Here is a 15,859-nt window from a genome sequence, read left to right as displayed (position 1 = left end):
TCTGAAAGCATACTGTTGATCCGCGCTACTTCTTTAAATGAAGCACTTGAAAATCAGGTTTATTAACGCCGGTGGCTTTTGATAGGCTTTAAGTGGATGTCTGTTGCAATATTTTAATTCAGTCGATTATTAATACAACAAAAACTAAACACTGCGCATGACTCCTTTTGAACCTAACATTCGGGATAGATATAAACGGGATTGTTAATGTTATACTACCCTGGTAGAAAATCACCCATTTAAAATGGCCGTAAAGGCAAAAACTGGCTAAGTAAAATGTAAAAAAAGTGGGCAAATTAAATTTCCTAAAAATAGCGATGTCTTGGGCATTTTTTATGGCTGAGAATTATATTTCATGAAAATATCAATAAATTAACTAATTTTTCAGATGTAAAATACAAAATTATTAATATTTAGGCGTAAGCTGAATAATTTTAATAATTCAAACATATGGCGAAGCTCGTAGGACTTGTGTGGAACAACGTCTGCGTGGCTCAGTCGGCTAAGGCGCACGGCTGTACTTATTTGGCCTCGTGCAGGGTGTGGGTTCCAGTCTCCGGTCAGACAGAATTTGTTCTGATGCAAAAAATTATTCTATACTTTCCTTTAAACTAAAAACTCGAATCCAAGCTTGCTAGATACCATTTTCCAATTCTAACCTCAAACTGTAATAAACACGTGTAACCCAGCTGTGTTACTCAACCAACTATAATGGGCAGTTTATACTTAAGAAAAAGGTAAGCAGATTGAATCCAAGAACTGCCCATTAAGTTGAAGAAAAAGCGTTTCATTCTGTCTAAGAAATGGCAAAGAAAACTGCCTAGTTCTTAGATTCCATTCCAATAACTGGCCATTAAGTAGGTTACTGATTCTACCAGGGTATCTGTATAATTTTTGACGATTTTAAAATTAAAATCATCAAATAGGTAGTTGAGAATTTCAACTTGAGGACTCACCTACCAGACTAATTTTTTTCGGTTCTTTAAACCTGTCCATGCGAGAAAATGCGCGCGTGCATCGCCGATCACTTGCCAAACTTTTTTGCGGGGCAGTGAAAATTCTCTTTTGGGTATTTAACATTGAAGAAAATGAGAGAAAACTAGTCACGATTCAACTTCACCCACTTAGTATCTGAAAGCGTAATCCGAAAATGTGTTCTACCACGATCGAGGTATCTGAAGAGAGCTTTAATTTGAGGGCTTGTGGGTTAAAAATGGTTGCCTATAGATCAAAAGTTATCTAGGCTTCAAAATAGTAAAAAAATCCCGAAGAGTAAAATTTTTTACGAAAATCAGTGATTTTTCTCTCTCTTTTTTTTTAAATTCTTATAACTTTTGATCCGTGCGGACAATTGTAATCATCCAGGGCTAAAATTGAAGCTCTTCTCTTCTACTTTCATTTTAAAATTTAGGATTAACATTTCAATTTTACTATCAGCTATATATGTGTCTATAAATTACGGCCGTTTTTTGACCATTTTCATCGTCATATATAGAGCGAATCGTAAGATAAAAATGTTGATTTTACATAACAAATTTTTCAAATGTTGATTGTTTCATACCGAAAGCGGAAGAAAAAAGCTACAATTTGAGCCCCGAATGGTCTAAATTGATCGCTGATTTTCGTAAAATATCGAAAAATTCGTGATTTTTTACCGTTTTCAATCCTAGATAACTTTTAACCTAGCGAACCATTTTTAACCCAGCAGCCCTCAAATTAATTCTTTTGATTCCTCCTAGAGGAAGCTTTGTAATAGTAAAATTCTGAGTTTCATCAAAACTTCTAGAAAATACTTCTTGGTGTGTTAGAAGTTCAAATTTGTTACAAACAATTCAGCTATAAAGCATTTGAAAGAGAATAAAATTACCTACTTTTCCTCGTTTGGTCCTCGGGATCGACCACTTTGTTCGGTAGATAAAATGAGAGGTAATTTTTTTTTTAATTCACATCTCTGAAACTAAACATCATAACCTCACGAAAAAAATCAACATGTCAAACTATATCCCATTAAAATTTCAAGTGAATTGACCACTTATTTTTTAAATAATAAATTGAAAACTGGAAAAAATGAGGTTTTTTTGTGTCTGGATTACGGACGTAAAAAGGCCTTATTGCACTTGAGATTTTGGACAAAAGTAGATATTTTATGTATTTTGACTAAGTTCATTGCGCAGCTTTCAAACCCCTATGGTTCTTAAAATATCAAGATTTCAATTTTTTTTGAAAATTTTTTGATTCCTTATATCTCTAAAACAATGTAGACAAATGCTTCAAAATTTTATTTGGTGATTCACCATGAAAAAAGCTATGTGCTGCTAAAATTTTAAACGATTTCGTCGACCGGTTTTCAAGTAAAGAGCTAAAATGCAAAAATCGTTTTCTCGAAAATTGCGCGAGCGACCTATCTAATGAATAGCCTGTTGTTTTGATGGTTAGGTTGGTTAAGAACACATGTAATCATGCGTGAATTTCTGTGAAAAAAATTGACGGCAGCATTCGTATTCTATAATAAAAATACAGAGGAGTCTGCAAACTTTTGGACAATGAACCATCCATACTCATCCCTTCTTAAAAAAGAGATTCGAGAAAAGTGAAACCGACTAAAACGAGATTTGATTGGCTGTCTTTAAAAGGGCGCGAAAATACAAAATCTAGAAAGGATTTACGAATTAAAATAGATTTAATTTTTACAAAGACCCTGGTAGAATCGGTAACCCATTTAATGGCCAGTTATTGGAATGGAATCTAAGAACTAGACAGTTTTCTTTGCCATTTCTTAGACAGAATGTAACGCTTTTTCTTCAACTTAATGGGCAGTTCTTGGATTCAATCTGCTTACCTTGTTCTTAAGTACAAACTGCCCATTATAGTTGGTTGAGTAACACAGCTGGGTTACACGTGTTTATTACAGTTTGAGGTTAGAATTGGAAAATGGTATCTAGCAAGCTTGGATTCGAGTTTTTAGTTTAAAGGAAAGTATAGAATAATTTTTTGCATCAGAATAAATTCTGTCTGACCGGAGACTTGAACCCACACCCTGCACGAGGCCAAATAAGTACAGCCGTGCGCCTTAGCCGACTGAGCCACGCAGACGTTGTTCCACACAAGCCCTACGAGCTTCGCCATATGTTTGAATTATTAAAATTATTCAGCTTACGCCTAAATATTAATAATTTTGTATTTTACATCCGAAAAATTAGTTAATTTATTGATATTTTCATGAAATATAATTCTCAGCCATAAAAAATTCCCAAGACATCGCTATTTTTAGGAAATTTAATTTGTCCACTTTTTTTACATTTTACTTAGCCAGTTTTTGCCTTTACGGCCATTTTAAATGGGTGATCTTCTACCAGGGTATTTATGATATAAAAGCAAATTGAATAAATAATTAAACAATTAATACATAAATTAATAAATTTAAATTTGATATTGATTGAAATAATATTGCTAAATTGAGAAATTATAACCTCAAAACATAAGACATGTCCAGAAAGCATACAAATAAAAGTAGTTGCTCGCGCGCAAAATGTCACTAGTATATTAAATTATGTATCAAAAACCGCCTCGTACAATAGCAGGCAGATATACTGTATATTAGAACAATATTTTATTTATTGGATCTATAAATTTAGTTGGAGGAAGCTACGTGCCAATGAATTAGCAGCGGTTTTTTCTAATACTCCGATTCTATTAAAACATATTTTTGGATTGCGCCTCCAGAAAAAAGTGGAAATTTTCTGGTTTTCGTTAATTTTCACCGTGCTAATAATTCCCATAAGAGAATTTCAACTACCCCGCAAAAAAGTTTGGCAAGCGATCGGCGATGCACGCGGGTATTTTCTCACTCCAGATGGCCCAAAGAACCAAAAAAGTTGGTCTAGTATAGGTGGCCCTCAATTTTAAATTCTCAACTTCCAGCACCCGAGTTGTGTACTATCGGTCGTGGATTTGCACATATACGTTTAATTTCGCTAAGGTTCTTGCAATTGGAATTATATGTTTTCGATAAAGTGTGCGTAAAATGCACTTTTTCGCATGTTCCGCGCCCTGTATCGGAAAATAATGTTCGACACGCGTGCGAAAATTGATTCTACTCTCGCTTTGCTCGGGCGACAAACTTCACAATCGCGTAGAATCAACTTTTTTCGCAACTCGCTGCTACGGATGATTGAATTTCTCGCCCGCGCCGTGCTGACCTTTTAGGATGCGTTTCGCGGAGGAAAATAATGAGATGCGCGTAGTGAGATGTAAAAAATTGTTTACCATTTATGCAGATTTCGAGTTATAGAGGCATTCGTCGCGCTTCGGGACGTAAATCATCGCAGGACCTTCCAAGGATTCAAAGCGTAACGGTTTTACGCCAAAAGAAGCTTTTTCAATACACCCATCGGTGATATAAGTTCGATGTAGCGCTCATTATCGCGCGCCTAGATTCACATTTCGTTCATTTCGCGGAAACAGTCTTCTTTCAGTTTCAACTACCCGCTATAAGTTATGCAGAGTCCATTCTTCTGTTCCACACCTTGTTTCTGCGCGCGAGCCGTTTTCTTTGTTCCCATGCAAACAAATGTCCGTCGCGTCCGTTTTGTTCGGCGCGTTCACACAGACTGCATTTGGGTAGATGGAAAAACAAGGGACTGTAACAACTCTGAAATGAGATGTTGGAAGAATACACTCGAAGCAGAGACGTAAGGTGATAATGTGCAGTAATTGAATGCGCGGGCTCGAGGTCAGCCGTCGATCTCTCAACGCACGCACAGAGCTGCTGCGCGCATCTTTTCGCCTCTCCTTACGTGCGACGAACGCGCTTTCTTTTGAAAAAATTATCGACCGGCTGTCACGTCTAAGAAGTTTGATATGGCGTTGTACTTAAAGATTGCTTGAACTTATTAATCAGCTCTTGGCATTTTCAAAAAGAGTGCACATCAATAATCTTTATTGTATTATTACTTTAATTGACTGATTTGAGATTTTGGTCAAAATCACCGATGCCCAGAAAAATGTGAAATTCTTATCTTATGTACTCAAAACCACAATGAATGTTTGAATGGGTTCTTTTTTAGTTTAGTCTTGTTCAACAAAGCATTTCGAACTATTTAGTTTGCTAATACAAACAATTTTTATTTATCTTATTGAATCACACAGCATGATATTATAAAATAACAGTTGACTTGGACGGTCAAGTGAAATGAAGTGCAGTGCATGCGTATCATACAAACCTTGTTCAGATAGTAGAATAGGACTGTATTAAATGTAAAAAATTTTAGCTTGGCAACTGTTAAAACAGTTAGCTAAGTCTAAAGGTCTTAACAAATTCGAACCGTTAATTTTCTACCAGGGTTTCTACCTCGCTGTCCATCGCGACGACGACTTATTTTTTCTCTCTCTCCCGATAAATCACGACAGATTTGGCGAACGCGGAAGTTGCTATATAATTATTGCTCAACGACGAGGATTCGTCACGCGCCTCTGCCACGCTGTAGTGATCTAATCTTGCGCGCGTCCTCAAAACGCGCGAGCGTCGGTGGTGTCGGCGCGTGGGATGTCGCACTCTCAAGGAAAGGAGGAAGTCTCTCGGCGGCTGCGAGGCGCCACTCCCCTGCGATGCCGCGCATTCTGAAGCTTCTCGTCGCGCGAAAATCAAACAGTGTCGTAATCGCGCCGCATGACTTTATTATCGATTCAGGCAGCTTGAATGATCATTAAGCTTTCCTAGCATTAACAGCGTGCGAAAAAGACCCGGTGGCTAATTATTGGAGCGCATCACAGCGTGTGTGTGTGTGTAACTGGTTCGGCATTAGCATCCTGAAATCGCGCAGCGTCAACGCGGCGATAAAGTAACTGATCATCACTACGCGCATGCGATACTCTGTGCTGCGGCGAAGAAGGAGCAGCTCGACGCCCGCGAGCTATTAATGGAGAGCAGCTGCTGTTGCAGTGATAAATTAATAAACCAATGACTTCCTGCGTGTATACCGTACATTCTTCTATTCTTTTCTCAAGACGCTACAATGACCATAATAGATTCTTAAAAACGTGTATTTTCACTGCGTCCACGTGACTCTGGTGCTTCTATAGATCTTATTTTTTCTTAATGCTTGTACTTTATTAGAGCTCAAAGCAAAAATGGTATATTTTCCCTTTTTTATTTTCAATTTATTTGAAATCTTCTACAGAAGCATGTCAATTCAACGAATAAATTTATTTTCAAACCCCTTCAGTGAGCAAGAAACCACAAGCATAATGATAAAAGAAAAAGAAATGAATTTCATAATTGAATTCGAGAAAAAATTGTACTCGCGGAACTTTGCATTTTTTGCATGGCGCTCGCCGATACATCAACATTTGAATTTTCAAAATTATATATTATTTCAAGCGTGCCGTGTATTATCTCACGATGGCAAAATCTCTGATGGTGGATTTTTCTGTTTGCAGATGAAAGAGATGCCATACAGAAGAAAACTTTCACAAAATGGGTGAACAAACACTTGAAGAAGGTAAGCGTACATCCATAAGTAGTCATCGTGATAGCTCGAAAATATCGTTCGCTTATTAAAAAAGAAGATCGCACGCCTAGCGGATTCCATCTTTCTGCAGAGAGGGCAAGAGTCCGAAAAAAAATATTAATATGCTGCACACGCGGTACAATAGTCGCATCGCACGTCGATAGAGCGGACGTCAGAAGCTGCAGCGGCGAAGGCGAATTGGCATACTGCATGCGTTTCTCCGGGTAAACAAGATGCGGCGCGTGCCGTCCCCGATGATTGCCCGCATGCGTCGGGCAGCGTGCTTGCTCAAATTTTTTCTTCCTGCATAAGCGCGAAATGCGGGTTAGAGGGCCGCGTGTGCGCAGCGACTCTGCCAGACTGCAGATACATCAGAAGCGATTTGTATTCAAGGAGAGCGGCTGCCTTCCGAGGGATCGGAAAGGAAAGCAATAAGGTGGACGCGCGGGGTGTAAAAATAGCCGAGCCGGGGGAAAAGAGAATGAAACGCCACCGTGTGGGTCTCCTTTGCCGCGGCGCGCCCGTCTATTACGGCTTGCGCTTCTCGCTTTCATTCGTCGTCCTCACTTGCGCACGTGATGCTAATTTCGCCAGAGATTTCGCCGAAACGTTCTGAAAAAAGCCGCGTATCCGTTTAGTCAGCCTTTTGACGAGGAAGCAGAGTCAAAATCGCCACAGCTGGACGAAACGCACCTGCCGCGGTTTCCTATGTACACGTATGTGCGTGCGCGCAATTCTGTCGAATGCGACACGCTCCACGGTCAGGAACAATGCGGCCGCACCAGGCTACGAACCGCGGACAAGTCAACCTTGCGACACTCGAGCCGCGCTCTCTCTCTCTCTCTCTCTCTCTCTCTCTCTCTCTCTCTCTCTCTCTCTCTCTCTCTCTCTCCCTCACTCTTTCTCGCCTTCGCCCTGGCCGTCGTCATCTTACTCTCGGTTCCGCGCGCCTGTGCCCAAGACTAATGCGACTGCCAAGGCCGCGCGCGCGCGATCTCTGCTGTTACGTGTGCACGTTATCCTCTCGGTTGGTCGGTTCACTTTGCATTCGGCGGCAGATTTCGAGAGATCGATACGGCAAGCCAGTCATCAACTGCGATGATCGCAGCTACTTATATAGGCGCGTTGCGCCCGTTCGAGGATTCAGGGCGCGCCCGCGCATTAATCTCCCGCTTGCGTCGATTTGCAAATTACACAGGAGCGCGCTCGCTGGCGCTCTGCAGCAGGCGTTGGCCACCTTTTCCGGCCAGCTGCACGTCTCAAACTTTCGACCCTAGCGCTGTTAAGATGTTGCTTTTATTGCTCTTGTATACACTGAGAAAAATGATCTGATAAAAGTTATTATAAGTTCAGTATAAATTACTGTAACACATGGTAAAGGCGGGATAAACTTGCATTATATTAAATTTTACTATAGGCTTAATCCTTCTGTTTTTTTTTATATTATTTCGTTAAAAAAAAACAACAACATTTTGCAAACCATCCTAACCATTACAGCTCGAATAAATGTCGAACCTTTCTAAAAAGACCGCTGTCAATTATTTGGCACGTATAGCTTTCTTCAACATTGTGTATTGCTTTCATATGTTTTTGCTTCCTTCTTAAGCAAGGCTTAATTTTGTAGCAAGTAGTAATTTTTGGAGTTTATGTATTTTCTAATAAAGTTATTGGAAAAGTTGATAAAAGTAAATTGCTTAAGGGGATGTCGTCGCTAAAAACACTGTTTTTCTATTACATATAACTTTTTAAATAAAGCTTGTAATGAAAAACCAAGCTTGAGCGCTCTGATGTTAGGTTTAATAAATCATTCTACCAAGGGAAATTTCGATCGGACGTTTAGTTTTTCTAAAATCTTGGAAATACGAACATATGTTTATGCGTACTTTCGCGATTACAGCGCCAACTTTAAAATCTAATTTTACATACAACTTTTTAAATAAAGCTTGCAATGAAAAACCAAGCCTGTAGCGCTGTAGTGTTGAGTTTAGTAAATCGTTTTACCGAAGGAAATTTCAATCGGTTTTTCTACAAGTTTGGAAATACAAAATACCCCGTGGTGGATTTGCGAAGCTTTAGCGACGACATCCGCTGAATATGTACCAGAAAAAGAATAAAATACCTATCTTTTGATATACTAAAAAACTACATTTTTTTATTCTATAACCATGTAATGAATACATAAAGCTCAATAACGAATTATTTATAAAAAAAAGCGCACTCAACTGCCATCCTGGAGATCCAGGACAAATATATCAGAATTGTTTTTATATTCATATATAATTCTATGAAGTTTTTGTACTTTTTCGTTTGATGGATAAAATTATTTCGAACCATACACATGCAATCATACATTTACATAATCAAAAGATAGGTATTTTATTCTTTTTCTGGTACATATTCAGCGGATGTCGTCACTAAAGCTTCGCAAATCCACCACGGGGTATTTTGTATTTCCAAACTTGTAGATTATATCCCGCCATTACTAGGGATTATAGTGATATTTGCTATTGCATCATTTTCCTTAGTGTACAAAAATAAAATGAGATACACGAAAAACCAATACTAAACACTGTAGGGTGAGAAAAAAAAGGAAAAAGGGGGCAAATAATGCTCGCACCCGCGGAGAGGAGATATCGCGCATCGCCCCTATACTCCGATGCCTCTCGAGGAGACCACTACGATGACCGCTGCAGGCGTGGCCCTGCGCGCACCCTGCTTTGCATATATGAGACCATGGTGTAAGGAAAACAAGGTGTGCTCTTGCGCATACTTCCAAAAACAACCAATAGCATTTAGCTCCCAACTTCCGCCATATTGGATTTTCGACCAATAGGAATGCTTGAGCGAAATTCAAATATATGATGATTACATAATTCAATTTCGTATCAATTAAACCATAAGTTCTATTTGCAAAATATTTACATAAAAAATACAATCATTGTTGCAATAAATATGTGCAAAAATACAAAAATTGATTTACATGTTGCTCGCAATAAATTAACTGTAAAACTTCATAGCGTTAGCAGATCTTTTGGCAATTCTAATTTTTTCTAAAGCTTTTTTTTGTTTATTAATATGTCTTAAGCGTATGTAAGTACGAGTTCGAACAAGACATAATAAATTCATCAGGAATAGAAAATTGATCAGTAAAATTCAATTTGACTAATATATGAAGCAACTTTAGTAAATATCATATCAGAGTCTGATAAAAAATCGCCATGAAATTTATTAAATATGTCAATCGTGCAGTTTTTAACAAATTATCTGAAGGGTAAAGCAATGATCCTCTTGAAACGTAACAAACCCAGCCTGGAGGATCTTGAGCTGGCATATCACGGGTTGGAATTCCAAGGTAAGGATACTTTGTTCGAAAACGATGAGCAACATATCCTGCAACGAATATTAAAGCTTCTTGTTTCACGATTTCCCTAGCTACTTGAATCTCAGGTTGCCCTTCAAGGTCATCTAATAATAAATAAAAAGAGCATTAATTTAAGATAGTTTTGATTTTTTTTAATTTATTTCAATTATTTCATTTAATAGAAAAGTATAAAAAGATCAATCTCTGTGAAAAAATTAATTGCTGTTAATTAAATAATATTATATACAATTCATAAAAAAAAAATTAAAATAACAATACATTTCATCTAGTACCTGCATCGTCTACACTATAAGAGACATTAATAAATTCAATCACCTCATCATCGTACATAGAACCCAAAACTTCTCCCATAGTAGCATCATTCAGTACTTTACTTTTTTTGTCGTCTTATTATTTATTGTAACATCATTTACTAATGTAGTATCCGAATCGTCTTCGGTATTAGCATTAGACACAAACATGTCTCGACAATGCTTGCCTAAAATGTACCATTTGAGTCGATACTTGAATTCTAAAGCAGATGGTTTATCATGTCCTGAACCCATTCCTCTAATGTAAGAGAAAAAATTTTCTACGACATCTTGATTTAGTCTATTCGTTAATAAATACTGTACTTGAAAGGATTCTGTGTTATATTTTTCTTGAAGATATTTAAATAGCTGATCAAGAGATGCATTACTTAGAAGAACTCCTTTTTGAAAAGGTAAAAGAGTTTTGTGGTTTCCAACTTGAATGTTTTTCATGAGATGATTCATTTTTTGTAAAACGTGATCTTGCTTTTCTAAATTGACACCGTACGCACATGCTGCTTCAGTTTTTCCATATTTCACCTTACTGTTAAAGAAATCAAACCACTGGTTCGTGTCTTCAAATAGGTCTGCACATAAATAGTAATATTCACAATCAATCAAGTTGGTATCGCCTAGATATCTGACTGCTTCTGCAGTAGAGTGAGAAAACACTTGTGCAGCTAATGAAACTTTTTGTCTTTCGGTGCCAGTACAATCAATGTGTTTTTGCTCTATTTTATAAGCTATTTTCAAGTCATTTTGCTTAATTAATAATACTTCTTCTAAAACTTTCTTCTCTAGCACTGCATTGTAATAAGTAAAACCGGAGTCAATAAAATTATTGCGTATCCGTTTTAGCAAGTGTGGAGGATCCACAAAAACAAACACTTTTAAGTTGCTATCACTTGGATGAGCAAAAAAGCAAGGTTTATTTTCTGTTACTCCGATGTTAAGTGCAGTGTGCATGGCTGAATTTGTTGGTCCAAGATCTGTAGTTAAAGCAACGACTGTGTATCCTATATCATAAAGTTTACTAATTGTTTCAAAACAAACTTCGAGCTATCCCTACTTGAACAGTTTTATGTAACCCACTGTCTTTTCTTTTTTCCTATCTATTTCAATGTCTTGAGAAATGTACAGTTCATCAAATGCCAAAACACACATTTTTTCTTGGCTAGATAAATCTTTTTCTTTGGTTTCATCACTGATAAAACTTCTTCTAACACCCCTGGCTCTATCATTATTTCAGCAGCTTTTTTCATTAGTGTAGACAAAGCTGGCAAAGGGTAATTTTTTTTCTTAAATATCTGTAGCCTTTTGGAGTCACACTGCGCAATGCTATTGAAGTTGCGATATCATCACTGTTCCATTTAATTGACTTTTTGTTAGGATTTAGCAGCTTCTTGATTTGCCCAATAGTAAATGCCCCATAAACTGTATTTCACAGTCTTTGGTATTTTTGTTGCTATTTTTACAGCAATTCACAGAACACTTCGGCATAATTATTATTTTGTTTTTCATTATCAACACAAGCAGACTACATGTGCAGACTACAGACATTTAACGTGCGCACTATTACTATATATAATCTAACATGGCGGAAAGTGGGAGCTGCGCAGAAGAGGTCAAAAACGCGTTCACGTCTGGAACACACCTTGTTTTCCTTACACCATGTATGAGACGCGCGAGCATGAGACCGACCGGTAGAGCCTGCGTTACGTCTTTCTTTTCTTCATTCCGGCCAACTTGCTTCTTCCTCCTTGCTTCCTTTCTCTTGGCCGGAAAAGCTGCCGAGACGACTGTTTGTTCAAGGGCGCGGTTACCGATACTAACTGACTTGAGCTCGAAAAAGCGTGTGACGTGTGCACAAAATATACCACGGAGTCGCGAGATCCTCATACAGTTGCAGCACTACTGCGGCGCTAGCAAGTTGTGAAAACGAAATTCGAAGGAGCTTGATCGTGAAAGTCGCGCACTCACGTAGGCGAAGCAAGCATTATTTCCAGTCCGTTTAAAAACGGCGACCAGCTCTCATTCATAGGTGCAGAGTCCCGAGAGGAGACGCGCTTCTTCGATCATGGGACTGTCATACAGCGTATGCCTTCGATGCGCCTCTTGTACGGTCTCATTTTACGCCTTTCATCATCGAAAAAGAGGCAGCATCCTCGATTTCAAGCTGAGCAATGAGCATACCGACTCTTGCTTCGAATATATATTAATGTTGCTGTAGCATACATGCAGTAAGAGGCGCGTTGGTCCTTGAGATCACGCAGATATTATTATATTGTAGAACAAATTGCCCCATCGATTGGTATTCTCATTTTCTGCTTTACTTAGTCGTGCGTCCTAATATCATTAAAGCTCTTTACTCACGCGAGGAAGCGGGTAAAAAATTAGGCAACAATACCCGCTCAACGGCTGCACATAATAAATGTAGACTATGAAAAAAGGCTCGTTTCACGCGCATTTCTCACACGCGTACTGCAGCGCTGGCGGCGCCTATAATTTGCTGACTCCTATATTTAGTTAGCAATCAAGTAGCTTCCGGCAGTGATTTGCTCGCGCATTTTATAAAGGAGCCCATGTGTATCTTTAAGGATTGAACATTAGATTTCTTCATCGCGAATTCCATTGTATTGCGCAAGATGCGTGCGGCTGCATAGAAGGCACAATCTTCTTTGGAATACATCAGGATAATGAGCAATGCAAGGCGCGCGTTAAGAAAAAACAAATAAGACCAAAGCATTCCTCTCCTCTACCTCGACTGGATATTTTTCTAAAACGATTAAGTACAGTTTTCCGAACAATTTCGGGTTTCAGCTGCTAGAATGGTCCTGTATTGAGATTTTGATTTCTTCTCAACTAAAAGAGGAGCGGAGCCCTTTGAACGAAAAGGTTATGTGCGTGAAGCCTCAGCTCGAGGCGCGTCGAGTGTTTGCCTACGTCGACGATATCTCACGAGCACTTCTGAGAAAGTCCTTTTTCCGCAGCCGCCCTCTCGCGCTCTCGCGGACACGTAACACACGTAACGCGCGCGTTGGCATCCTCGAGTCTCTATATACTCGTCGAGTCACTTTGCTCCCTCGGCCGCTCGTAAATCAGCGGCTTTTGTCGGGGAGGAAGCCAGCCTCACGCATGAAGGACATGCCTACCAACCTACCTGTGCTCCTGCACCCATACGTATACCGGAATACGGGCTGTCAGTCCCGTATCGTTGTTCGCGCGGCTCTATGGCAAACAGTCGCTCGCACGCGGTGCGCATTACCCGAACTACCATTCACGATTGGCGACGGGAGAATCGGAAGCCATATCTCTAAATATTCAAGAGTGATTTTTCCACTCTATAAAGAAGTGATCTCTTAATTGAAAGAAGTAATATCACTCAAGTTTGAGTCATAACATGATCCAAATCACTCTTATAGAGTGATTTTCTATCACTCTAACTATAGAGTCATAAAACGACTCAAAGTAATCGAGTGATAAAATTTTCTTGGTTTGAATTACTCTATGTTGGAGTGATGTCGCACGGAGGATAACCCAAATTTAAAAAATATAAATTTACTTATCCAATAATCAAATGTTTAGTTACATTATGCAAGTATTGCTGATTTTATTTATTGATTATTGTTCATACATTATTAACTTTAGTTAATATGTTAAGTAGTACATATATTCGATCCGAATGCCTGTATACCTAAGTCTTGTTTGGATAAGTGGTTAGTGTACTCGACTGTCATGCTGAAGGTCTGGGTTCATATTGGAACTTTTGAAAGCAACGTATCTAATAATGTCACAATCACTAACTTCAATATAGCAAACCCAGCGCATAACCCTTCCCAACCCGATTACACTCTTTTCTTCACTAACACCTATAAAACCCAATTAATTTTCAAATATTTGCAAACAAAACATCTTCTGGTCTCGATAATATCCCTCCTATCGTACTCAAACATCTCCCTGTCAAAATTATCAAAGACTACACTGTACTCTTCAATAAATTTTACCCTGACGAATGGAAAAAAGCTAAAGTCCTCCCGATGCTTAAAAAAGGTAAACCCGATAACGAGGCCTCAAGTTACCGACCGATTAGCCTAACCCCGTTTTTGAAATAGTTATAAATCACACACTCAAAGCATACACAGAACGAAACAACGTACTAACAGAGAATCAGTTCGGATTCCGATATCAACTCTCTACTATTCACGCGCTGCATAAAGTCACTATTAACGATATCAACACGCATCTCCACAACGGCCTCGTCACCGGTGCTTGCCTCGTTGATCTTGAAAAGGCCTTTGATTCGGTCCGGATATTCGTCTTGCTTTTTATTCTGTCGGAACTGAATTTCCCTATTGACCTTATCCAACTAACTTGGCACATGACAATAAATCGCAAATTCGTGACCTACAATGGCGATAAAATTTCCAGTCTTCTTTTCGATATAATTGAAGGCCTTATGCAAGGCACCGTTAACTCACCAGAACTCTTTAACATTTTCACATATAACATCCCTATACTATTCGGACTCAAAAAGATAGCATGCACTCGGTAGCTTTTGCGGATGATTTCATCATTCTTGTTGCCGATAAATCCCCATCAGTAGTAGAAAATAAACTTGAAGATCTACTAAATAAATTTAATCATCACTATTCGCTTTGGAATCTCCGTATAAATCCGTCGAAATACAAAACCATTCTTTTTCACAAACCACTCCGATTCCTCACTTCTAAAATCCGAACTAAAATACAAAATTTTAATGTTAACGTTCATCAAAATAATTCAAAATACACAATTGAGCACAAAAATTTTGTCAAATATCTAGGAGTCTAACTCGACTACCTTCTCAGACTATATATTCATGTCAATACACAACTAAACAAAGCTAAAAATGCCTTTAGAGCCCACATCAGTAGACTCTTTTTTAATAAGTCAATGCGAGAGAGAGCCAAGGTCATTTGTTACTTGCTTCTTATCCGTCCTATTCTAACATATGCTGTACCAGTTTGGTGGAATCTTAGCGCCTCATTAGCTGAAAAACTTCGAAAGTTCGAAAGATCATGTCTCCGTGCGTCATTGCATCTATACCGTAAATCAGATAGTAAATATTTTATCAGTAATAGGCAACTGTACGACTGAGCCAATGTACCTCGCATAGACTCTTTTATGATTACGTTAACACGCGACTATGATGCGAACATTAAAAATATCAACAATCACTATCTAAAACAATTTAGTGTACACAATACGAGCCCGACTGTATCGAAAGAGCGCGCACTGGATACTTACTACCTCAGTCGTTTATGTACTTCGATAGCACCGGTTACATTACCTCACCCAATAACATCCCTTTGCCATACTATTTACCCAGACATAGTTCAAACAATAGTGCATTGTACAACAAGGGGCGAAAATGGGCTTTTCCAACCGAGGATATTTGAGCACGAGTGGTAGTCGAGGGCGCGAAAACGACCATTTTCGCTCCTCTTGATTTTCGATTCTCAAATTATTGTAAGCTTGTTCTACCTTATAGGGAGCGAAAATGGATTAATTTATACATGTATTATGACCAGGGACTCTTGCTCTACATTTTATCTGACGCTCGGAAAACCCTATTTTCGGTCCACTTTATAGGCGCCGAAAATGGTCTTTTTTATGCACGTGTTATAAAAAACTATTTC

The 15,859-nt window shown here is 38.6% G+C and overlaps 1 protein-coding gene across 1 annotated transcript in view; it reads left to right on the top strand.

Annotated features, from left to right (window-relative positions):
- Nucleotides 1-15,859, top strand: part of LOC100118464 (microtubule-actin cross-linking factor 1) — a 133,337-nt gene that overhangs the window by 39,933 nt on the left and 77,545 nt on the right. The window contains exon 3 of the mRNA XM_031925892.2: nucleotides 6,439-6,500. Within this exon, the coding sequence (XP_031781752.1) occupies nucleotides 6,439-6,500 (62 nt within the window). The remainder of the gene's footprint in view (nucleotides 1-6,438; nucleotides 6,501-15,859) is intronic.

This window comes from Nasonia vitripennis (genome assembly GCF_009193385.2).
Source record: "Nasonia vitripennis strain AsymCx chromosome 3 unlocalized genomic scaffold, Nvit_psr_1.1 chr3_random0005, whole genome shotgun sequence".
Classification (NCBI taxonomy): Eukaryota; Metazoa; Arthropoda; class Insecta; order Hymenoptera; family Pteromalidae; genus Nasonia; species Nasonia vitripennis.
The sequence above is the reverse complement of the archived record's forward strand: the minus strand, read 5'-3'. Positions and strand labels throughout refer to the sequence as shown.